The sequence below is a fragment of the Pholcus phalangioides genome, unplaced genomic scaffold, assembly GCF_987345545.1.
Source record: "Pholcus phalangioides strain wild (caught in Gottingen) unplaced genomic scaffold, Ppha-v1.0 ptg000003l_1, whole genome shotgun sequence".
NCBI lineage: Eukaryota > Metazoa > Arthropoda > Arachnida > Araneae > Pholcidae > Pholcus > Pholcus phalangioides.
Window position 1 is genome coordinate 45,121,033 of NW_028301596.1, and position 15,639 is coordinate 45,136,671.

General features: G+C 34.1%; 1 protein-coding gene across 12 annotated transcripts in view; it reads right to left on the bottom strand.

Moving 5' to 3' along the window:
- Positions 1-15,639, bottom strand: part of LOC149088669 (ovostatin-like) — a 106,731-nt gene that overhangs the window by 12,844 nt on the left and 78,248 nt on the right. For all 12 annotated transcript variants that reach the window (XM_089248776.1, XM_089248716.1, XM_089248729.1 and 9 more), the window contains exons 22-28: positions 11,963-12,014; positions 10,299-10,391; positions 8,985-9,161; positions 4,778-5,016; positions 4,433-4,667; positions 4,074-4,240; positions 444-650 (exon numbers count right to left, since the gene is read on the bottom strand). In XM_089248776.1, coding sequence (XP_089104902.1) covers positions 444-650; positions 4,074-4,240; positions 4,433-4,667; positions 4,778-5,016; positions 8,985-9,161; positions 10,299-10,391; positions 11,963-12,014 — 1,170 coding nt within the window. The remainder of the gene's footprint in view (positions 1-443; positions 651-4,073; positions 4,241-4,432; positions 4,668-4,777; positions 5,017-8,984; positions 9,162-10,298; positions 10,392-11,962; positions 12,015-15,639) is intronic.

The following is a 15,639-nucleotide window of genomic DNA, read 5'->3' on the forward strand; positions in this document are numbered from 1 at the left end:
GAAAATATGAAATATTCTAAGCTGCTGAAGAAATTTTGCTGACGGGGGGTGTCAAAAATAGCTGAAAATGTGCTTACATAATACTTAAATGGCCCCTAATGTAAATATTGTGTTGCTTGCTCTAAATATTCTGCTTGCTCTCTGTATAGAGAGACTTCTTTAAATAGAGACTGGCTTATTCTGGCTAAGTTGTAAATTGGCCTCCATTGGATTTACCGAGAGTAATTTATTTTTTCAATGGTAAAAAAAATTCTATTGGAAATTATGCTTAGAAAAATAGATAGATTAAGGGTTGACCCATAATACAAAGGCATTTGAGTCATTACAAAATAAATAGTTTCGTTTTCTTTTATTTGCAAAAAGTAAATGAAGCATGAATTACTCTCAACACTATAGGCACTATTGCTCTCACATAGCAACTTACACAAAAGCTCTACACCTACCTGTATCATTCCGCCACCGGTGCCAGTAGATTCAGCATTTATTTTCCCTGGCACTTGAGTGGTTTTCTCAGTTTTAACCAGTAGTCTGTTTTCATTCGTGATTGAAAATTGCTTCTCAAGAATACCACTGGTCCAAACAGTCAGATCAACATCTCTACTTATCAATGGAGCAAATTTGCTGAGTGCTTTCAGCCCTGTTACTGTATCCTGGTGAAAAAAAACATTCACAAACATGAATATACTGATTTGCCATGCAAAAAAAAATTGTATGAGCCACATTAAAAGCTATTCAGAAACATTTTACAATCAATATTTTAATAATTTTCAATATGTTGTTAGATTTTTATACACTGTCACATTTATAAAGCAAATTGATGCAGTGCCTTATACCAGGGGTGTCAGACTCAATTGGATCTTGGGCCATTTCCTTCAGAACTATATCTCAAGCGGGCTGCCAATTATTAAAAATGTTACCCAATAACTAAAATTTTGTAATTAGTAATTAAAAATTTACTAGCACAATTAAAATTAATTATATTAATTTAAAAAAATGTTCAAATGGAATCGAAGGGAAGTGAGAGAAGAGCTATAAATGAATCATCAAACTAAAAATCTTCTAAATGGCTTTTGAGCAAATTCAATTTACACATAAACTTGCACGTACATGGGAAATATGTGCTATTAGCTGATCTTTCCCTTGAAATTGGATATTTAAGTCCCATATTCAAATGTCCCGTAATATCAATTAAGAATGCTAAATATAGCCCAATGCCTTATCATTAAGAAATGAAATATCTTAATCTGTCATGTCTAGGAGCAGTTTTACCTCATGCAAAAAGTAAAAAACCAACCACTTTTTCAAGCATAATGAAAAAAAAAACAAATAACGAATTTCTCATGTAATGAATAAGGTAGCCCCTTGAAATTACTCTTGAAGAAATTGCGGGAATAAGAAGCACTTGGAGCCTCTCTGGACTGGATGAAATTCATTCAAAGTGATCATCACAGGCTTCAGAATGCAACTTATTTCTAACTCTTTCCATCAAAGGACCCGCTGATAAATGATGCAACGGAAAGATTGCAGTTTATGAATGTCTGAATAAATTTCTTTCAATTTCACTGTAAGTCTTGAAGCAAAATTTACATTTTTGTCAGTCATCGCTGACGTACTTTCTCTTTCTGCTACGAGCTTGTTCATAGGAGGTTGATATTTTTCCTAAGATGAGCACTATTGAAAAGCAATGTACATTTGAGGGGTATTACTTCCAACTGGTCAAGCAAATTATCAGTTATGATATCATTCTTTCGACCCCAATATGCCGATACAAAAATAACATGAGAAATGTTAACACAATATATCATATTTAAGACAGACATTTTCTGCAATATTTATCATCCATTCCTTAACCAAGGCTTGGAATGTTTCGTGATTATGTAGCTAATTTCATTATATGTGAAGACTCTCATTGCTGTCGTCTTTTTTTTTTCAGATAAATTCCTTACAAACAATATTTTTGGATCTCGTTGGGACGTCATGGGTTGCCACTACTCCCTTCGAGGGCTGTGAGTTTGATGCTTCTGCCTTATATTGTTGATGTGTAGGTAATTTTTATGTTCCATTTTTTTTCGAAAAAAGTGTTACATGGGCAAATAAATAACTTTACCACAATGTGAAAAACATTTTTTCTAACAATATAAAAATTTGTGAGCCCGACATAATACAGGGCGTGACAAATGGCAAAAAAATTCAAGCACAAAACAAATTTCTAAACAGCCATTCACATTTCTTTTTGTTGAAAAAAATGGTTCAAAATGTTTTATTTTTAATAATTTAAAAAATTTATTTGATGCTTATGGGACTTATGACCCCCATACAGGGTTGACAAGTTTTTGCCAGAGTGGAAAAAACCATGGTAAAAACCTTTCCAGCAAAAATAGTTTCCCACATTTTTGCCGCTGGCAAAAATACATAGAATTAAAAAATTGGTTTTACCTGTTTTGTGAATTTTAGTAAATATAATAATCATGAAGTTTTTTACTTATGAATTTTTCATAACAAATAAGGGTGATGCATATTTTATTTGGATATGTTTTCATATTTTTGGTTGCTGAATATTCATTTTTATACCATGTAATTTTATAAGTTTCACATGTTTTTTTAAGTTTTTATATTGAAAAGAATATTTTGTAATTGAAAAACTAAGCTCGGTATGTTTTGAGTAAAAAGAATAATCATCGATTTTGCCAATTTTTGCCTGATTTTTTCTACTTTTTGTCACTGTCCCGGCAAAAACCCAACCCTGACCCCATATATATGTTGGTAAACACTGATATAAATTTATAAATTTCAAAAATTTTATGTTGTTATCAGATGCTAATTTAGTTTTCACATATAGAAAATGTTTGGTGGCAAAACTAGTGTGTATGTGTGAGCGAGTGGGTGGGGGGAGATGTTGCATTCTACAAATAAATATTGGGAACCTGAGAGAATCGCGTTGCCCCTTAAGTAAATTCTTTATTTGAGGAAAGAGGTAAAAAAATCACAATAGACCGGATGAAAGGAATAAGCTGGTTGTAGAAGTATTGGAACGTGAGGTTTTTACAGGTAATCTGACACCAAGAGGGACCTGTGAGCCACCACATTATTGTGATGGAAGACTCAAGACTTGGGTCTTCCAAAGATGTGGACACCTGCATCTTACCAAATCAAGCAGACGTTTTATGACTCACAGGTCTCTCCTGGTGTCAAAACACTTAATTCCAATACTTCTGCAATCAGCTTATTCCTTTGATCTGGCCCCATGTGACTTTTTCCCTTTTCCTCGGATGAAGAATTTTCTTAAGGAGCAATGATTCTCAGGTTCCAAAGTGTAGCAAGTAGCGATGAAGACACTACTACTAAACTGCACCATTCCTCCATATTCCACTGCAGGAATTTCTAACGAACTGGTACATATTGGAATGTGTGTGCACGTGTTGTGAACCTAAAGTGAAGTTTGTTACTGTACAATGCTTGTATGTGTAGTGCTGCCACCTGCCACCAATTTTTCTAACTATGGGTGAAGTGCCGTAATTGAAGACAAAGAATTGAAGATGATTGAATTTACGAAGTCACTGCAGGATGTGAAAAAAAGAAGCTTGCAATCCATATTTACATCTTTTTAAGAACAATGGCAAAAATGCATAATTGTACAGCGTAGTTATTTTGAAAGAAACACCAAATAAACATGTTCTATTTGTATTCTTCCATAATAAAATAAGTCTCAGAACTTCTTGAACAACTATATCAACACTGACAGGAAGTGCACGAGATAGGAGATGAATATCATTGTACAGAAGTTTCACTATATTTGTATGTAATGGAAAAATTTATCATATACACAAGGAAAATCTAGAAAAAAAAAATACTTGAAATTAGAAATAACAATCATTATTGTACTGCATCCACAGTCATTATAGACATTATGTATTGAAATAAAACTTAAAATGTTTTTTTTTAAAACAAACTTTCAATCTGTATTTGTGAACTGACAAATTTGAATGCATGTGTGTTGCCAAAACTATCCAAAACAATGTGTTATAATGATGCGATATAGGGGGAAAAACCCCACACAAGCAAGAAATTTTTACCTGCGAGGAAGAGAAGCCACCATATCTGCTGCGCTGAGTATTCATCCATCGGATTATGGGCAAAATATTTTTAGTGGGTTTACCCAATATGATGCTAGTCATCACGGCATATGCAGCTGTCTGTACCCTCGTAGTCAAAGGCCCATAATGCCATTGTGTTGTGTCACCTGTGAATTGAGAGACTTGTAATAATTTTGAAGATTTATTTTCATGAAGGAAGAAAATGACTAAAAAATTTTACAAATGATTTTCAAAATACATAAATACATTTTTTCTTCAAAATTTTACAAGTTTTAGAAACTACAATTAGAGAAGAATAAAGTGTGAATATCAATGAAATATGCACAAAACACACTCACCTGATTCATCAGCTGTGTAGTAAAGGTCATTAAAATATGACTCTGCTCTCTTGAAATCATTAGCCAGGGCAAAAGTGTAAGCAAACAGCGCATTTTGGTAGGGCGTTGGGCTCTTTTCAGATTCAATGCAATACACTGCATCCTCGTACATATCACTTTTTGTTGCATTAGCAATCAACAAGGACATCAGAATGTAAGCAGTTATCGAGCTTGAAGTATTAGTAGAAGCTCCTCCCTAAAAAAAATATTGAAGACTTCATAAAAGAAATTATACACTTTTCTAAGAGAACCAGCAACTTTTACAAGAGTTTTAAAACACTAATGAATAAATAAAAACTAACTTACCTTGATTTCTTCCGAGAATGTTTGACCAATCACCGGGAAGCAGCCATCATCTGTTTGCTTTGAAATTATCCACTGAATACTCTTTCCAAGATCATCATTGTCAATTGTTATATACCGCGATGCTTCTGAAAATGCGCGAACAACAAAGGCTGTCAAGAATATGCTGCCTTCCTCATCTACGGAGCCAAATGCACTGTATGACTTGTCTGGTCTTTGGTATTTCAACTCTGAACGATAGCCTGCAAAAAAAAATCAATTGAACAGTAAGTATTTCACTGATATTCAATGCTTTATAGTGATATCTTCAAAGCACTCGTGAATTAGTCGCACATATACACTAGCTAAGGTATTAATGGTGGATCCACACTGCTCATACTTGCAAGGCTCGCAACTCATCCGAGAATTTTTCTGACTTTTGCTTCTACAGTCATATCTACACCAAATAACAATCGCCTATCAGGTTTAAGCCAAAAAGGATCCAGAAAGTAAAGCATCAATCATCAAAAAAGCAAGCAGTCAACTGATAATTAGTAGTTGTCAGCTGTAACTTCTTTGGTGTATAGACAATGGGGTGAAGCCTCATGAGACTCTGGCTTGCATCTCACAAGACAAGCAATGCACAAGCCAATGACTTGTATATATCGCTTGTTGCATGATTTATCATCCTATTAACATTATTCCCAAGCTCAATGAGTCATTTAAATGTAAGCCCTAATGTGAGAAATATGATAATCATTAAGAAATATAATAATAGTTCAGGTGGATCAATGCTGCTTGTTCTCAGGCCTCAGGCTTGTACAGGGTGTTAGCAATTGAACTAACACCACTCCACGACATCCATAGCTCGATCTAATGACCGGAATGACACCAAATGTGGAAAAAAACTAATAAATGCATGGGAAGGATTAAACAAAATAATTTAGTTCCAAATGTTGCTGATAGGGAAAAATGTGACACTGCGCAGTGTTAGAAACCAAATAAATGAATAGAAAAACAAAATTGAAAGGAACCATCATGCTCAACCATTCATCACATTCACTTCTCCAGCAAAGACCAACTACCTTCAATTCGACAGCCATTTCATGAAACAAACTTTGCACGCTCAGCACAGAATTCTTTTTGGCTGAACAAAACATGTCACAAGGAATGTTCATCAGTCCACATCACTTGACAAATGAAAGAGTCATTTGTCACAAGTTTCCAAATGCATGGCCAACTCATACCCCAGCTCCAACTCCATGTGGCATTGTTGGGATATCTCAAGTCCAAAGTCTATCATGTGGTATCTTTAACTTGATTTAAAGTACACCATATCACAGATTATGATGAACATTCCTTGTGATATATTTCATTCAGCCATAGGCAATGTTGTGCAGAGGATGCATGAGAAAGGTGGTCACATTGAAGTGAATTCTCGATGGAGAAGTGAATGCAATGAATTGTGATGTTTCACAGCCCCAATTTTGTCTTTCTTATTCATTTACCAGTTTGGTGTAACTTTTTACATTACACAGAACCACATTTTTTCCTATTGTCAACATTTAAAACTATTTTTTTCAGAATCTATCTTTTTATTTAGTCATTCACCTTACCGGAAGGAAATGCCTCCCTAACATCAAAGATATGTGTGTCCGATGACCTTTATATAACTTGTGTGTATATATGCATTGACATCATCGTCATCATTGCAAATACGTAAAGAGAATGAAGAAAGCAATTTGAATGAGAAAAAAATTCTAGATCAATACAAATACAAGGCCACAACAGGCAAAATACCCAACGAGGTGGCAGAGAAAAGATGCCCATAACAAATATGGATGCCATGTATTTCTAAAATACAGCAACCCAATTAAAAATGCAATCATAAAAACTAGACTATATATGCATGATAAAGTATAATATAATGCCCACATAAAAATATTTATGGTTGTCTTGTTCTAAGTATGGATATCTTCTCGATTTACCAATACAAGGATGGGAAATTAGAATTTGATTTTTTTAACAGCAAAACTGCTGTTTTTGTAGCAACATTTATCAGTTTTGTAGCATTTTAAAATTTTGGCAGTAAATAAAATACACAGTTTCTATATACATATATGCAGTAGCATACACAGGATAACTTTTTACTTCAAAAAACAGTGTTATCTCCACTCAGAAGGGGGTATCCTTCACCCCAAGGCACTAAATACATAGGGATTTCCTCTAGAAGAAATAATTTTTTTAATTGTTAAATCATAAAAAAAAAATTTGAGACTTTTCATCAAGTACAGCTAGTCAGCAAAAATGGACACAATTTAAAAAATAATTAATGTAAGGAATGCATAAACAGGATCCCACTCAAAAAATTAAAAGTAGGAAAAAGCAGGACTAAAAAGTAGAACGGGAGGAGGGTAACCCCCTCAGACAATATAATCCTGATAATAAAAAAGATCCCTAAAAATAAAATAAAAAATTATTTAAAAAAAATTTTTAATTCTATTTTTTTTCATAGCACTATTTCAGTATCCTGTAAGACTGACTCAAGCCAAAGCAAAATGACAGAAATGACAGTAACAAAAAAAAAATTCGCCAAAATAAGGGTATATTAGCTACCACACATGATTCTTTTTTGTTTCTTCTCACAATATAAATTGCATTCTTTTGTGAAGTTTTCCACAGTCCAGTCCGTCCACTCTCTTTGACAATGCACAGCAAATTATGAAGACGTATAAGCAAAATGTGTAAATTACAAGGTCTGATGTAAATAAATCAAGGTGAACCAAATGGTTCTATTGCGTCATCCATCGTTTTTTTAAAGGGATATGTTTACATGTTACTATCCAATGCCAGTGTAATCGTTTTTGACAAATGGAAGCGCTTTCTTTTTCAGCTCTTTGCTGAGCATTTTAAATATTGTTTATGCCTTAAAAATACAGAAGACAATTGAATGCCATTGGGTAGCATCAGAATCACAAAACCTAGAATAGGCCTATGTATCCAACTGCTTTGTAATGCAAACTGTTGTTTCACCTATACATAAAATGTGCACCATAATTTTGAATGATGAATGTTACTGTCCAAGACCATTACAAAATTATTTTTTTCCATCCAGACAGAAGTTTTTAATGGCTACTCTACTTGTTGAACTCTCAAACTAAGCAAATGAAACACTAATAAACCAAATGGTCTACATACAACCCCCCCCCCCCCAAAATAACTTTAAAAACGATACAATTTCTGCTTTGGCAGAATCATTAATTGCAATTTACAACATATGTGATATTTGGCAATATATAGATGATTCCCTCCTCAATTAAAATCAATTGCAAGAATTTTGTTTATAGCATTTGGTAAAAAAAGATGGAAAGTACGATGAAACTGAGAAAGTAGGGAAAAGTAGGACAAGTGAAAGCCGTGCATAAATCAAGGAAGTCAACTTTTTTGAATGTTTCTGGCAAAAAATAGCTGGAAACAGCGATTACAGGTTTTTTTTGTTGTTCTACGGGTGAGCAGCAATCCACGTAGTTTGACCCCATTTTATAAGTTGCCAAAAGTCTTATCACCGAATCCTGGGGAAAAGGGCCTCAAGCTAATTCCATTTGTGTCCCCAAAAAATAAAACTGCAGGGAGGATAAATGACTTCATCGAAAAATCAACTTCTATTATAAAGCAACTTCAACGTTTTTTAAGAGACAATTTAATTTTTCGTGCAAGATGGTGCAGAATTGAAGAATTTCGGCATTTTTGTAGCAGAATGTAGCAGACGTTGGAAATTGTAGCAGTTTGCAGCAGATTTTCCACCCTTGTCAATATGTTTATCACATTTCTTTTTAAACATGTCAATTGTGTTAAAATATAACCCCCTTCCCCAAGAGGTAAACCTTTTTTTATTTTTTTCCTTCTAATTTTCTATTAGAGAAAAATTTTTTTTTTGCAGGTAGCAAGATGTGGATTCGAACCCGAGACACACAGTGCTACAACCCATTATCCTACCAACTGTACCACAGATAAGTTTAAGTAAATTTTTAATTTAAAAAAAAAATTCTCTATACCTTAATAATATCACAAAATGAACATTGCAGTGTTTTCAAATCTGAATTTTAACATTCACAAAGCCAGGTTGAAAGCATAGAAGGTATCAAATTCAAGAATAGATTAAAACCTCAATACCAGGAACTTGGACTCAGTGCTGAAAACGATAAAATACCAATCACACACTCAAATTTACCTTTTTGCAAATCTAAGATTGCCTCGTCTTTCAAGTCATTCTTTAGCTCTCCAGTAGCTTTCAGATAATCCAGAACATACACTATTGGCAGAAATTTTGCAATATTCTGCTCACCGCAACCAGTAGGCAACTGAATAAGATTTTTGAAATTCTGGACAACTGGACCCATTATATCACCTGCACCATTAAAAAAAAACATGGAATGAGTAAAGATTTCATACTTTAAGAAAAAAAGTTTTTAAACTTTTCTTTATTAAGGATGATATAGGGGAGCTAGTAATCTACTATTAATATTACCAGTAAGGTCTGTGTATGAGAAATACATGATTGTATGAGAATGAATAACTAAATAAGGGTTTATTGAAGCCAAACAAAGTGAAACCTGTCTAAGACGGACATTGTATAAGACAGAAACCTGTCTTAAATGGAATAAAAACATAGTCTGTTCAATGATTAGTGCTTTTACTTGCACCTTTATAAAACGGAAATCTGTCTAAAACTGAATATTATTTCAGTCTATTGACATTCCATTTCATGCAGGTTTCACTGTAGTAGCAAAGACATTGTGAAGAAGAGTCAATTTACAAATGTTTTGCACCATGTGTAGGAAAATATGCTATTTTAATTAGGGCTGGTCCGATCAATTAGGTCAGTTGATCAATCAATTGTTAACCACAGTTAAAAATTTTAGTTGAGGTAATCAACTTGATCAATCTGATTAAATTTTTTTATTAAAAGTCTTTAATTTGACCTGATTTACTAGATGAAACTGATCAGATGTATTAAATTATGTTCCTTTAAATAACATTCCAAATATGTACTGATCATTCGAGAGACCGGGGTTCGAGTCCCCGTGGCGGCAGTGATGAATTTTCTTCCTTGTAATCTTCATCTCCACAAATAACCAGTCCATCGATGAATCTTGTATTGACAAGTGGAGAGGACATTTCTATATGCATATGGCCATCTGGTTGGCCTTTGTCATTCACGAGCTATTAGTTGACGGTTGACGCCGTCCATGTACGGTGCCTTTCAACATATATATACGCTCCAAGGTTGAAATATTCTATCTGCTTCCATAGCTTAGATGGTAGAGCACTCGTCCGGCAAGCGAAAGACCGGGGTTTGAGTCCCCGTGGCGGCAGTGATGAATTTTCTTCCTTGTAATCTTCATCTCCACAAATAACCAGTCTTTCGATGAACCTATTGAGTTTCCATTTGCACATTGAAATTCCTACAACATCAAATTATTAGAACTACATATTCCCAATTCTACATTCGGGAAAATCAGAGTTGTTTCGACATTGCACTTACCAGTCACAGAGAAGAAACCTCTCTCAGAACCTTGCACTAAATCATCAGGCAACTGGTAGGGGATTAATTTTACAAATTCTCCCTCCAATTCATCTGATAATAAAAAAATAAAAAAAAGAATGAACATGAAAAAAAAAGTTGAAGACAGTTAATTTTATACAGTTCACAATCATATGATACCAAAAAAGTTTTTATTTCATAAAAAATTGGAGGGGATTATTTCTGAACATCCATAATACTTGACCATTAACTTTGACAAAATAACAGCACAGTATGTAGGCCTAAATAAGCTTATTCAGTTGGATAAAAACAATTACTATTTCCCATAATAAAGCCGCAATCTTATATGACATTGAAAGTTAAATTTCAGCTTTTGTCACTGATTCAAAGTTGTTGCCTATCCAATAACTTTTTTCTGACATTCTGACTGTAAGGCACAGCTGCGAAGTTTGGAGAATGAGAATTAGAGATTTTCATGAGGATTCAAGTTCGAACACAAATAAATACAGTGAAACCTGTATAAGACGAACACTGTACGAGACAAAAACTTGTTTTAAATGGAATCAAAATATACTCTGTTCAATGATTAGTGTTTTTATTTGAACCTTTATAAAACCGAAATCTGTCTGAAACGGAATATTATTTGTCTACTGACGTTTCGTTTTGTACAAGTTTCACTGTAAAAAAGACCCTTTTCAAAAACAAAGTAGGGATTTTTTTCTTTTTGATAAATGATATCGTAATAGCCATTGCTAATTAGCACAAAATCAGCAATCATTGACAAACAGTAGGGTAAATTAGAAGTCCTTGAAATGGTATTTGATTTGACTCTTAAGGGCCATTAAAACACTTGAATCAAAACTACGCCAAGAAATCACCTTTATGCTGGAAAACAGGATAGACTGACATAATGGAATGTATGGTCGTCCAGGACACTGGTCATCTTGCCGGTTAGGCTATTCAGAGACTAAACTCATGCTGGTTGTTCAGAGAACTGTTTCTTTCTCTTGCTAAAATGAAACATTTCTTCGTGCTTTGGCACAATGGTGACAATTTATGAATGTGACATTATTTGAAGAGGAGAATACAGGAGAGAATACCCCAAAAGTAGAGGTTTTTTTTTTTTTTGGTTTTGAATAATTGTCAAAATTTAGAATGTATAAGAATTTTTCAGGAGTCTGTGAGATGGAGTAGAAATTTGTGAGGCTTCCAGAAAATTTGGGTGACTTGGCAGCTATGCTTTAAGGAATTCTAATGAATTTTCATAAGAATTTTTCCTATGTATTGTTTTCAATGTAGTTGAAAAATTAGTTTTTTTTACTCCGAGGAGATGTCAAGTACCTAATTATTTATTTATAATCAGTAATGTAATAAACTTTTGAAGGAAAAAAAACAACCTGAAACAAATAAAACTTATTTTTATTTAAATGTTAGTGTTTTGTTTGGTTCTTGAATGGAAATTATGTGTGGCTTATAAAAAGCTGAAGAATGTAAAAAAGCAGAAAACAAACCCCCCTTCCATCACTTTCCTGGATGTAGTATACAGATCCCACAGGGTTATTTGACAGAAATTATGGTATGTAAAAAAAAATCTTGCAATCGTTTTATATCAAAATTCAGTACTGAATCAGAAATTTGAAAGACATAACGGAAGAACAGCTTACCTTTTGGGAAGAAGAAATAGGTTAAAACTTTTTCATATGGAAATCCTTCAGCCTAGTGAAAAAAATAGAAAAAAAAAAATAAGGAATTCTGCTATACAAAGTTTTACACCTAACCCTGTGACTATGCTTTCTTTTTTTTTCTTCAAAATGAATCCTCAAAAAAAAACATAAATAAAATATCATAATTGGTAACCAAGATAACTTCAAAAAGAAATGGTAGGCATTCACAGCAAGAAATTTTCCATTCTTTAGAATGTGTGTGTGCATGAGTAGTTTTAATGGCATAATTTCATCCACTACTACGGCAAACATCGTCAGTGTAGGTGACTGTGGACAAAGAGATATGCGTTTGTGAGAATGAAGACCGGGGATGCACAACCTTTTCAGTCCACCGGCCAGATATGCTGTAATTTTGCTGCTTGCTACCGGAAACTTGTATATATAGGGTTACCATATGACCCGTGAGGCTCTGAGGCTTTTAATTCACCATATTTTCCTGTGTATAATTCTGATATTATATGTTAAAAAACACAGGAATGTTTTAATGTGGATTGCATGCCACTGCGTCTTATCTGCAGCTTTTTTTTACAGATATTGTGGAAGAGTGTCGAATAGAAATGAATTTTTTCAAAATTAACTTGTGAAAAAGAATTTTTAAACATTTATAGATAGCAATAGTTATCTTATAGTTATCAATATGTTACAGTTATATATGTTATTTTATAGTTATCAATAAAACAATGGATATATTTTCACCAAAAATGTGACATACAACCCTTGCCATTCTTTAAAATTACATTATTGGTCAACAAAATTTCAATCGGATTATACACTGCCACTGATCACAGAAAATTAAGGTATATGAAAGATCTGGATTCAAAGGTGTTCGTTTCCCTATCTTTTTGATCTTCTGTAAAACCAAGTGCCATGTTTTGTCCTTTTTCCCTTCCTATTGAAATTTTCTTCGTGTTCATAAATCTCCATTGCTTCAGGTTGAGGCGAGGGTAAAAATGTGATTTGAAAGAAGGGATGTTAGTGTCTTGGAATTGGACCTTTGAGAAAGACATGCTCTGTGAAAGCAGATTTTCTCATCCCAGGTAACAATAGGGTACAGCATATATGCTCAACCCATGGCTAAATGCGGAGCTTGGACATATACAGAAGTAGTGTTGCTGAGGGTATCGTTTGAGGGAATTAAAAAGCTCTTACTAATGTGGTTCTGATATTTAAAAAGACTAGTAGAGAAATCATGTTGAATTGTCATCCAGTGAGTTTGACGAGCGAAAATTTTGGAAATTATCAAAAGGCAATTAGTGAAGTGGATCAACAAGAATAACCTATTGTCAGAAAAAAAGCATAGGCTCAGGAAGGGGAAGTCATGTTTAACCAACTTCCTTTGCTTCTATGATCATGTGACTAAGACTTTGGGAAATGGCAAAAACATTGACATAGTTTATCTTGATTTAAAGAGAACATTCAATCAGATCCAACATGGCAAACTCTTGAAGCGTTTATTTGAGATTGGGAGTGGAGGCAACTTGTTGAATAAGATAGAATCATGGTTGAGAGAGATAGGTCACAACGGATTATGGTGAATGGGAAATTTTCTGATTGGACAGGATTCAAAAGTGGAATCCCAGTGTCCTTGGGAACACACTTTTTATCGATAAACTTGATCAGAGTATCGATGGGATTGTTAGCAAATTCGTAGATGACGTGAAGCTAATGGGGGTAGTCAAGAATTCAAGTGATAGGGAGATGCTCCAGAGATGAACTTGAATAGGATTGCAGCACGGGATAATGAATGGAGCATGTCCTTTAGTGTTGATAAGTGCGCCGCTGTGGTGGTCATAGTGAAAAACTTGCATCACAAGGATCCAGGTTCGAACCTTGCTGCCACCATAGTGGTGGTTGGCTGAAGTTGGTTTTCTGTGGTTCCCAACTTTAAGGCGCGAACGAATGCAAGCCGATCTCCCTGTTAAAAAGTCTTACCACAGGAGCAACGAGCCTACAATGATAAAATTATTCAATCATTACACTTCAGTCACAGTGAGAAAAGTTTATAGCAGATGGCAGCACTACACAGAAACAAAACTTCACGTCAGGTTCAGAAAACACACATTCCAACATGTACCAATTTGTTAGAAGATCCGCAGAGGAATATGGAAGAGGTGCATGTTTGGTTTAGTAGTAGTGTCGATAAGTGCATGGTCACTCATTTTAGTTCAAACAACCCACATTTTAATTCCAAATTGAATGGTATTAATATCCTGGATGCAACTAGAGTCACCGATTTGGGAATTCTCATTGATGAGCAGTTTAGGTTTTCTGAAATTGTTCAGCTGTGGTAAAAAAAAAACAAATAGAATGCTCTTAAAAAGGTCTTTTCACATTCTCCTAAAGTCATTCTTCCGCTTTTCTAAGGCTTAGTTCATCTTGGACTAGACCTCTGGGGTCGTGAATTCTAACACAATTGACATGTTTAAAAAGAAGTATGATAGACATAGTGGGATAAATAGAGAAGCTATTCATACTTAAATAAGACAACTATAATCTTTCTTATCAGCAGTGTATTAGATATTATTAATATTTTTGGTGATATATGCTTTTATATTGGGTTGCTGTATTTTGGTTTAGATTTGACATCCATGTATTTTTTATGGGCACAATTTTTTCAGCCATCTTGTTGGACAAGTTGCTTGTTGTCGCCATTGTATTTGAACCTCAAACCACATTTTGTAAAAAAGAACTAAATTGGACATTTACAGATCACTTTAAGTGGCCCATAGCACATTTACAAAACACTTAGGCAGCCTGCAGCACATTTCCTGATCACTTTATTGACCTGCTGCACAGTCCCAGAGCACTTTAGCGACCCATGACATCTTTGTAGATTACTCAAGCAGCCCACGACAGGTTTTTGAAATCAATGAAGTGACCCCCACTCTCCTAAAAATTAAGCACCCTTTGAGTACAGTGATGCTAACCGTGTAAGAAAAATTGACCAAAATTGGTTAATGCGGGAACATTTTTAGGATTTGTGGGAAATTTTGAGATTTCATTAAGCAATAATCAAGAAAAAATATTTTTAAAAACATTGCTGTATAACACCTTTTCTGGGTATGAAAATATTGGAATAATTATATTTACTAATATGTCACACCACATTTATTTTTAATGCATAGATAAAATCAACCAAAACATTTTTTCAATGGAAATTTTTGGTGATGAGATTACCACACTGGCAGTCTTGGCATTTAAAGATTCAGGTTTCAATAGAGCATAAAATAGTGCCAATGTAGATGGATTCACAGAAATAGGGGATTCTGTAGACTGCCGCAGATGAGAGAGGTTCTAGGGCAGTGTTTGCCAATACATATGTCGACGTGTACTTCATGCAACAAAATTCAATTTTATTTCCCCAAATTTGATTGAGAAGTTAAAATACTCTTTTAAAATTTTAGGCATTTTTTTAAATAGTTATCTGTTTATCGTTACCAAAAATACCCTTCTTTTTATGAAAAATAACCCTTAAAAGTTTGGAGAAGAGTGAAATTACTCTTAAAAGTTATTTTTTCAGATAACACTGGTTTAGGGCATCTTCGGCTGATTGAAAAACTTAGTGTTGATTTGACGATCATCACGGCATTGTACTTCGGAAATATGAATCCTATATG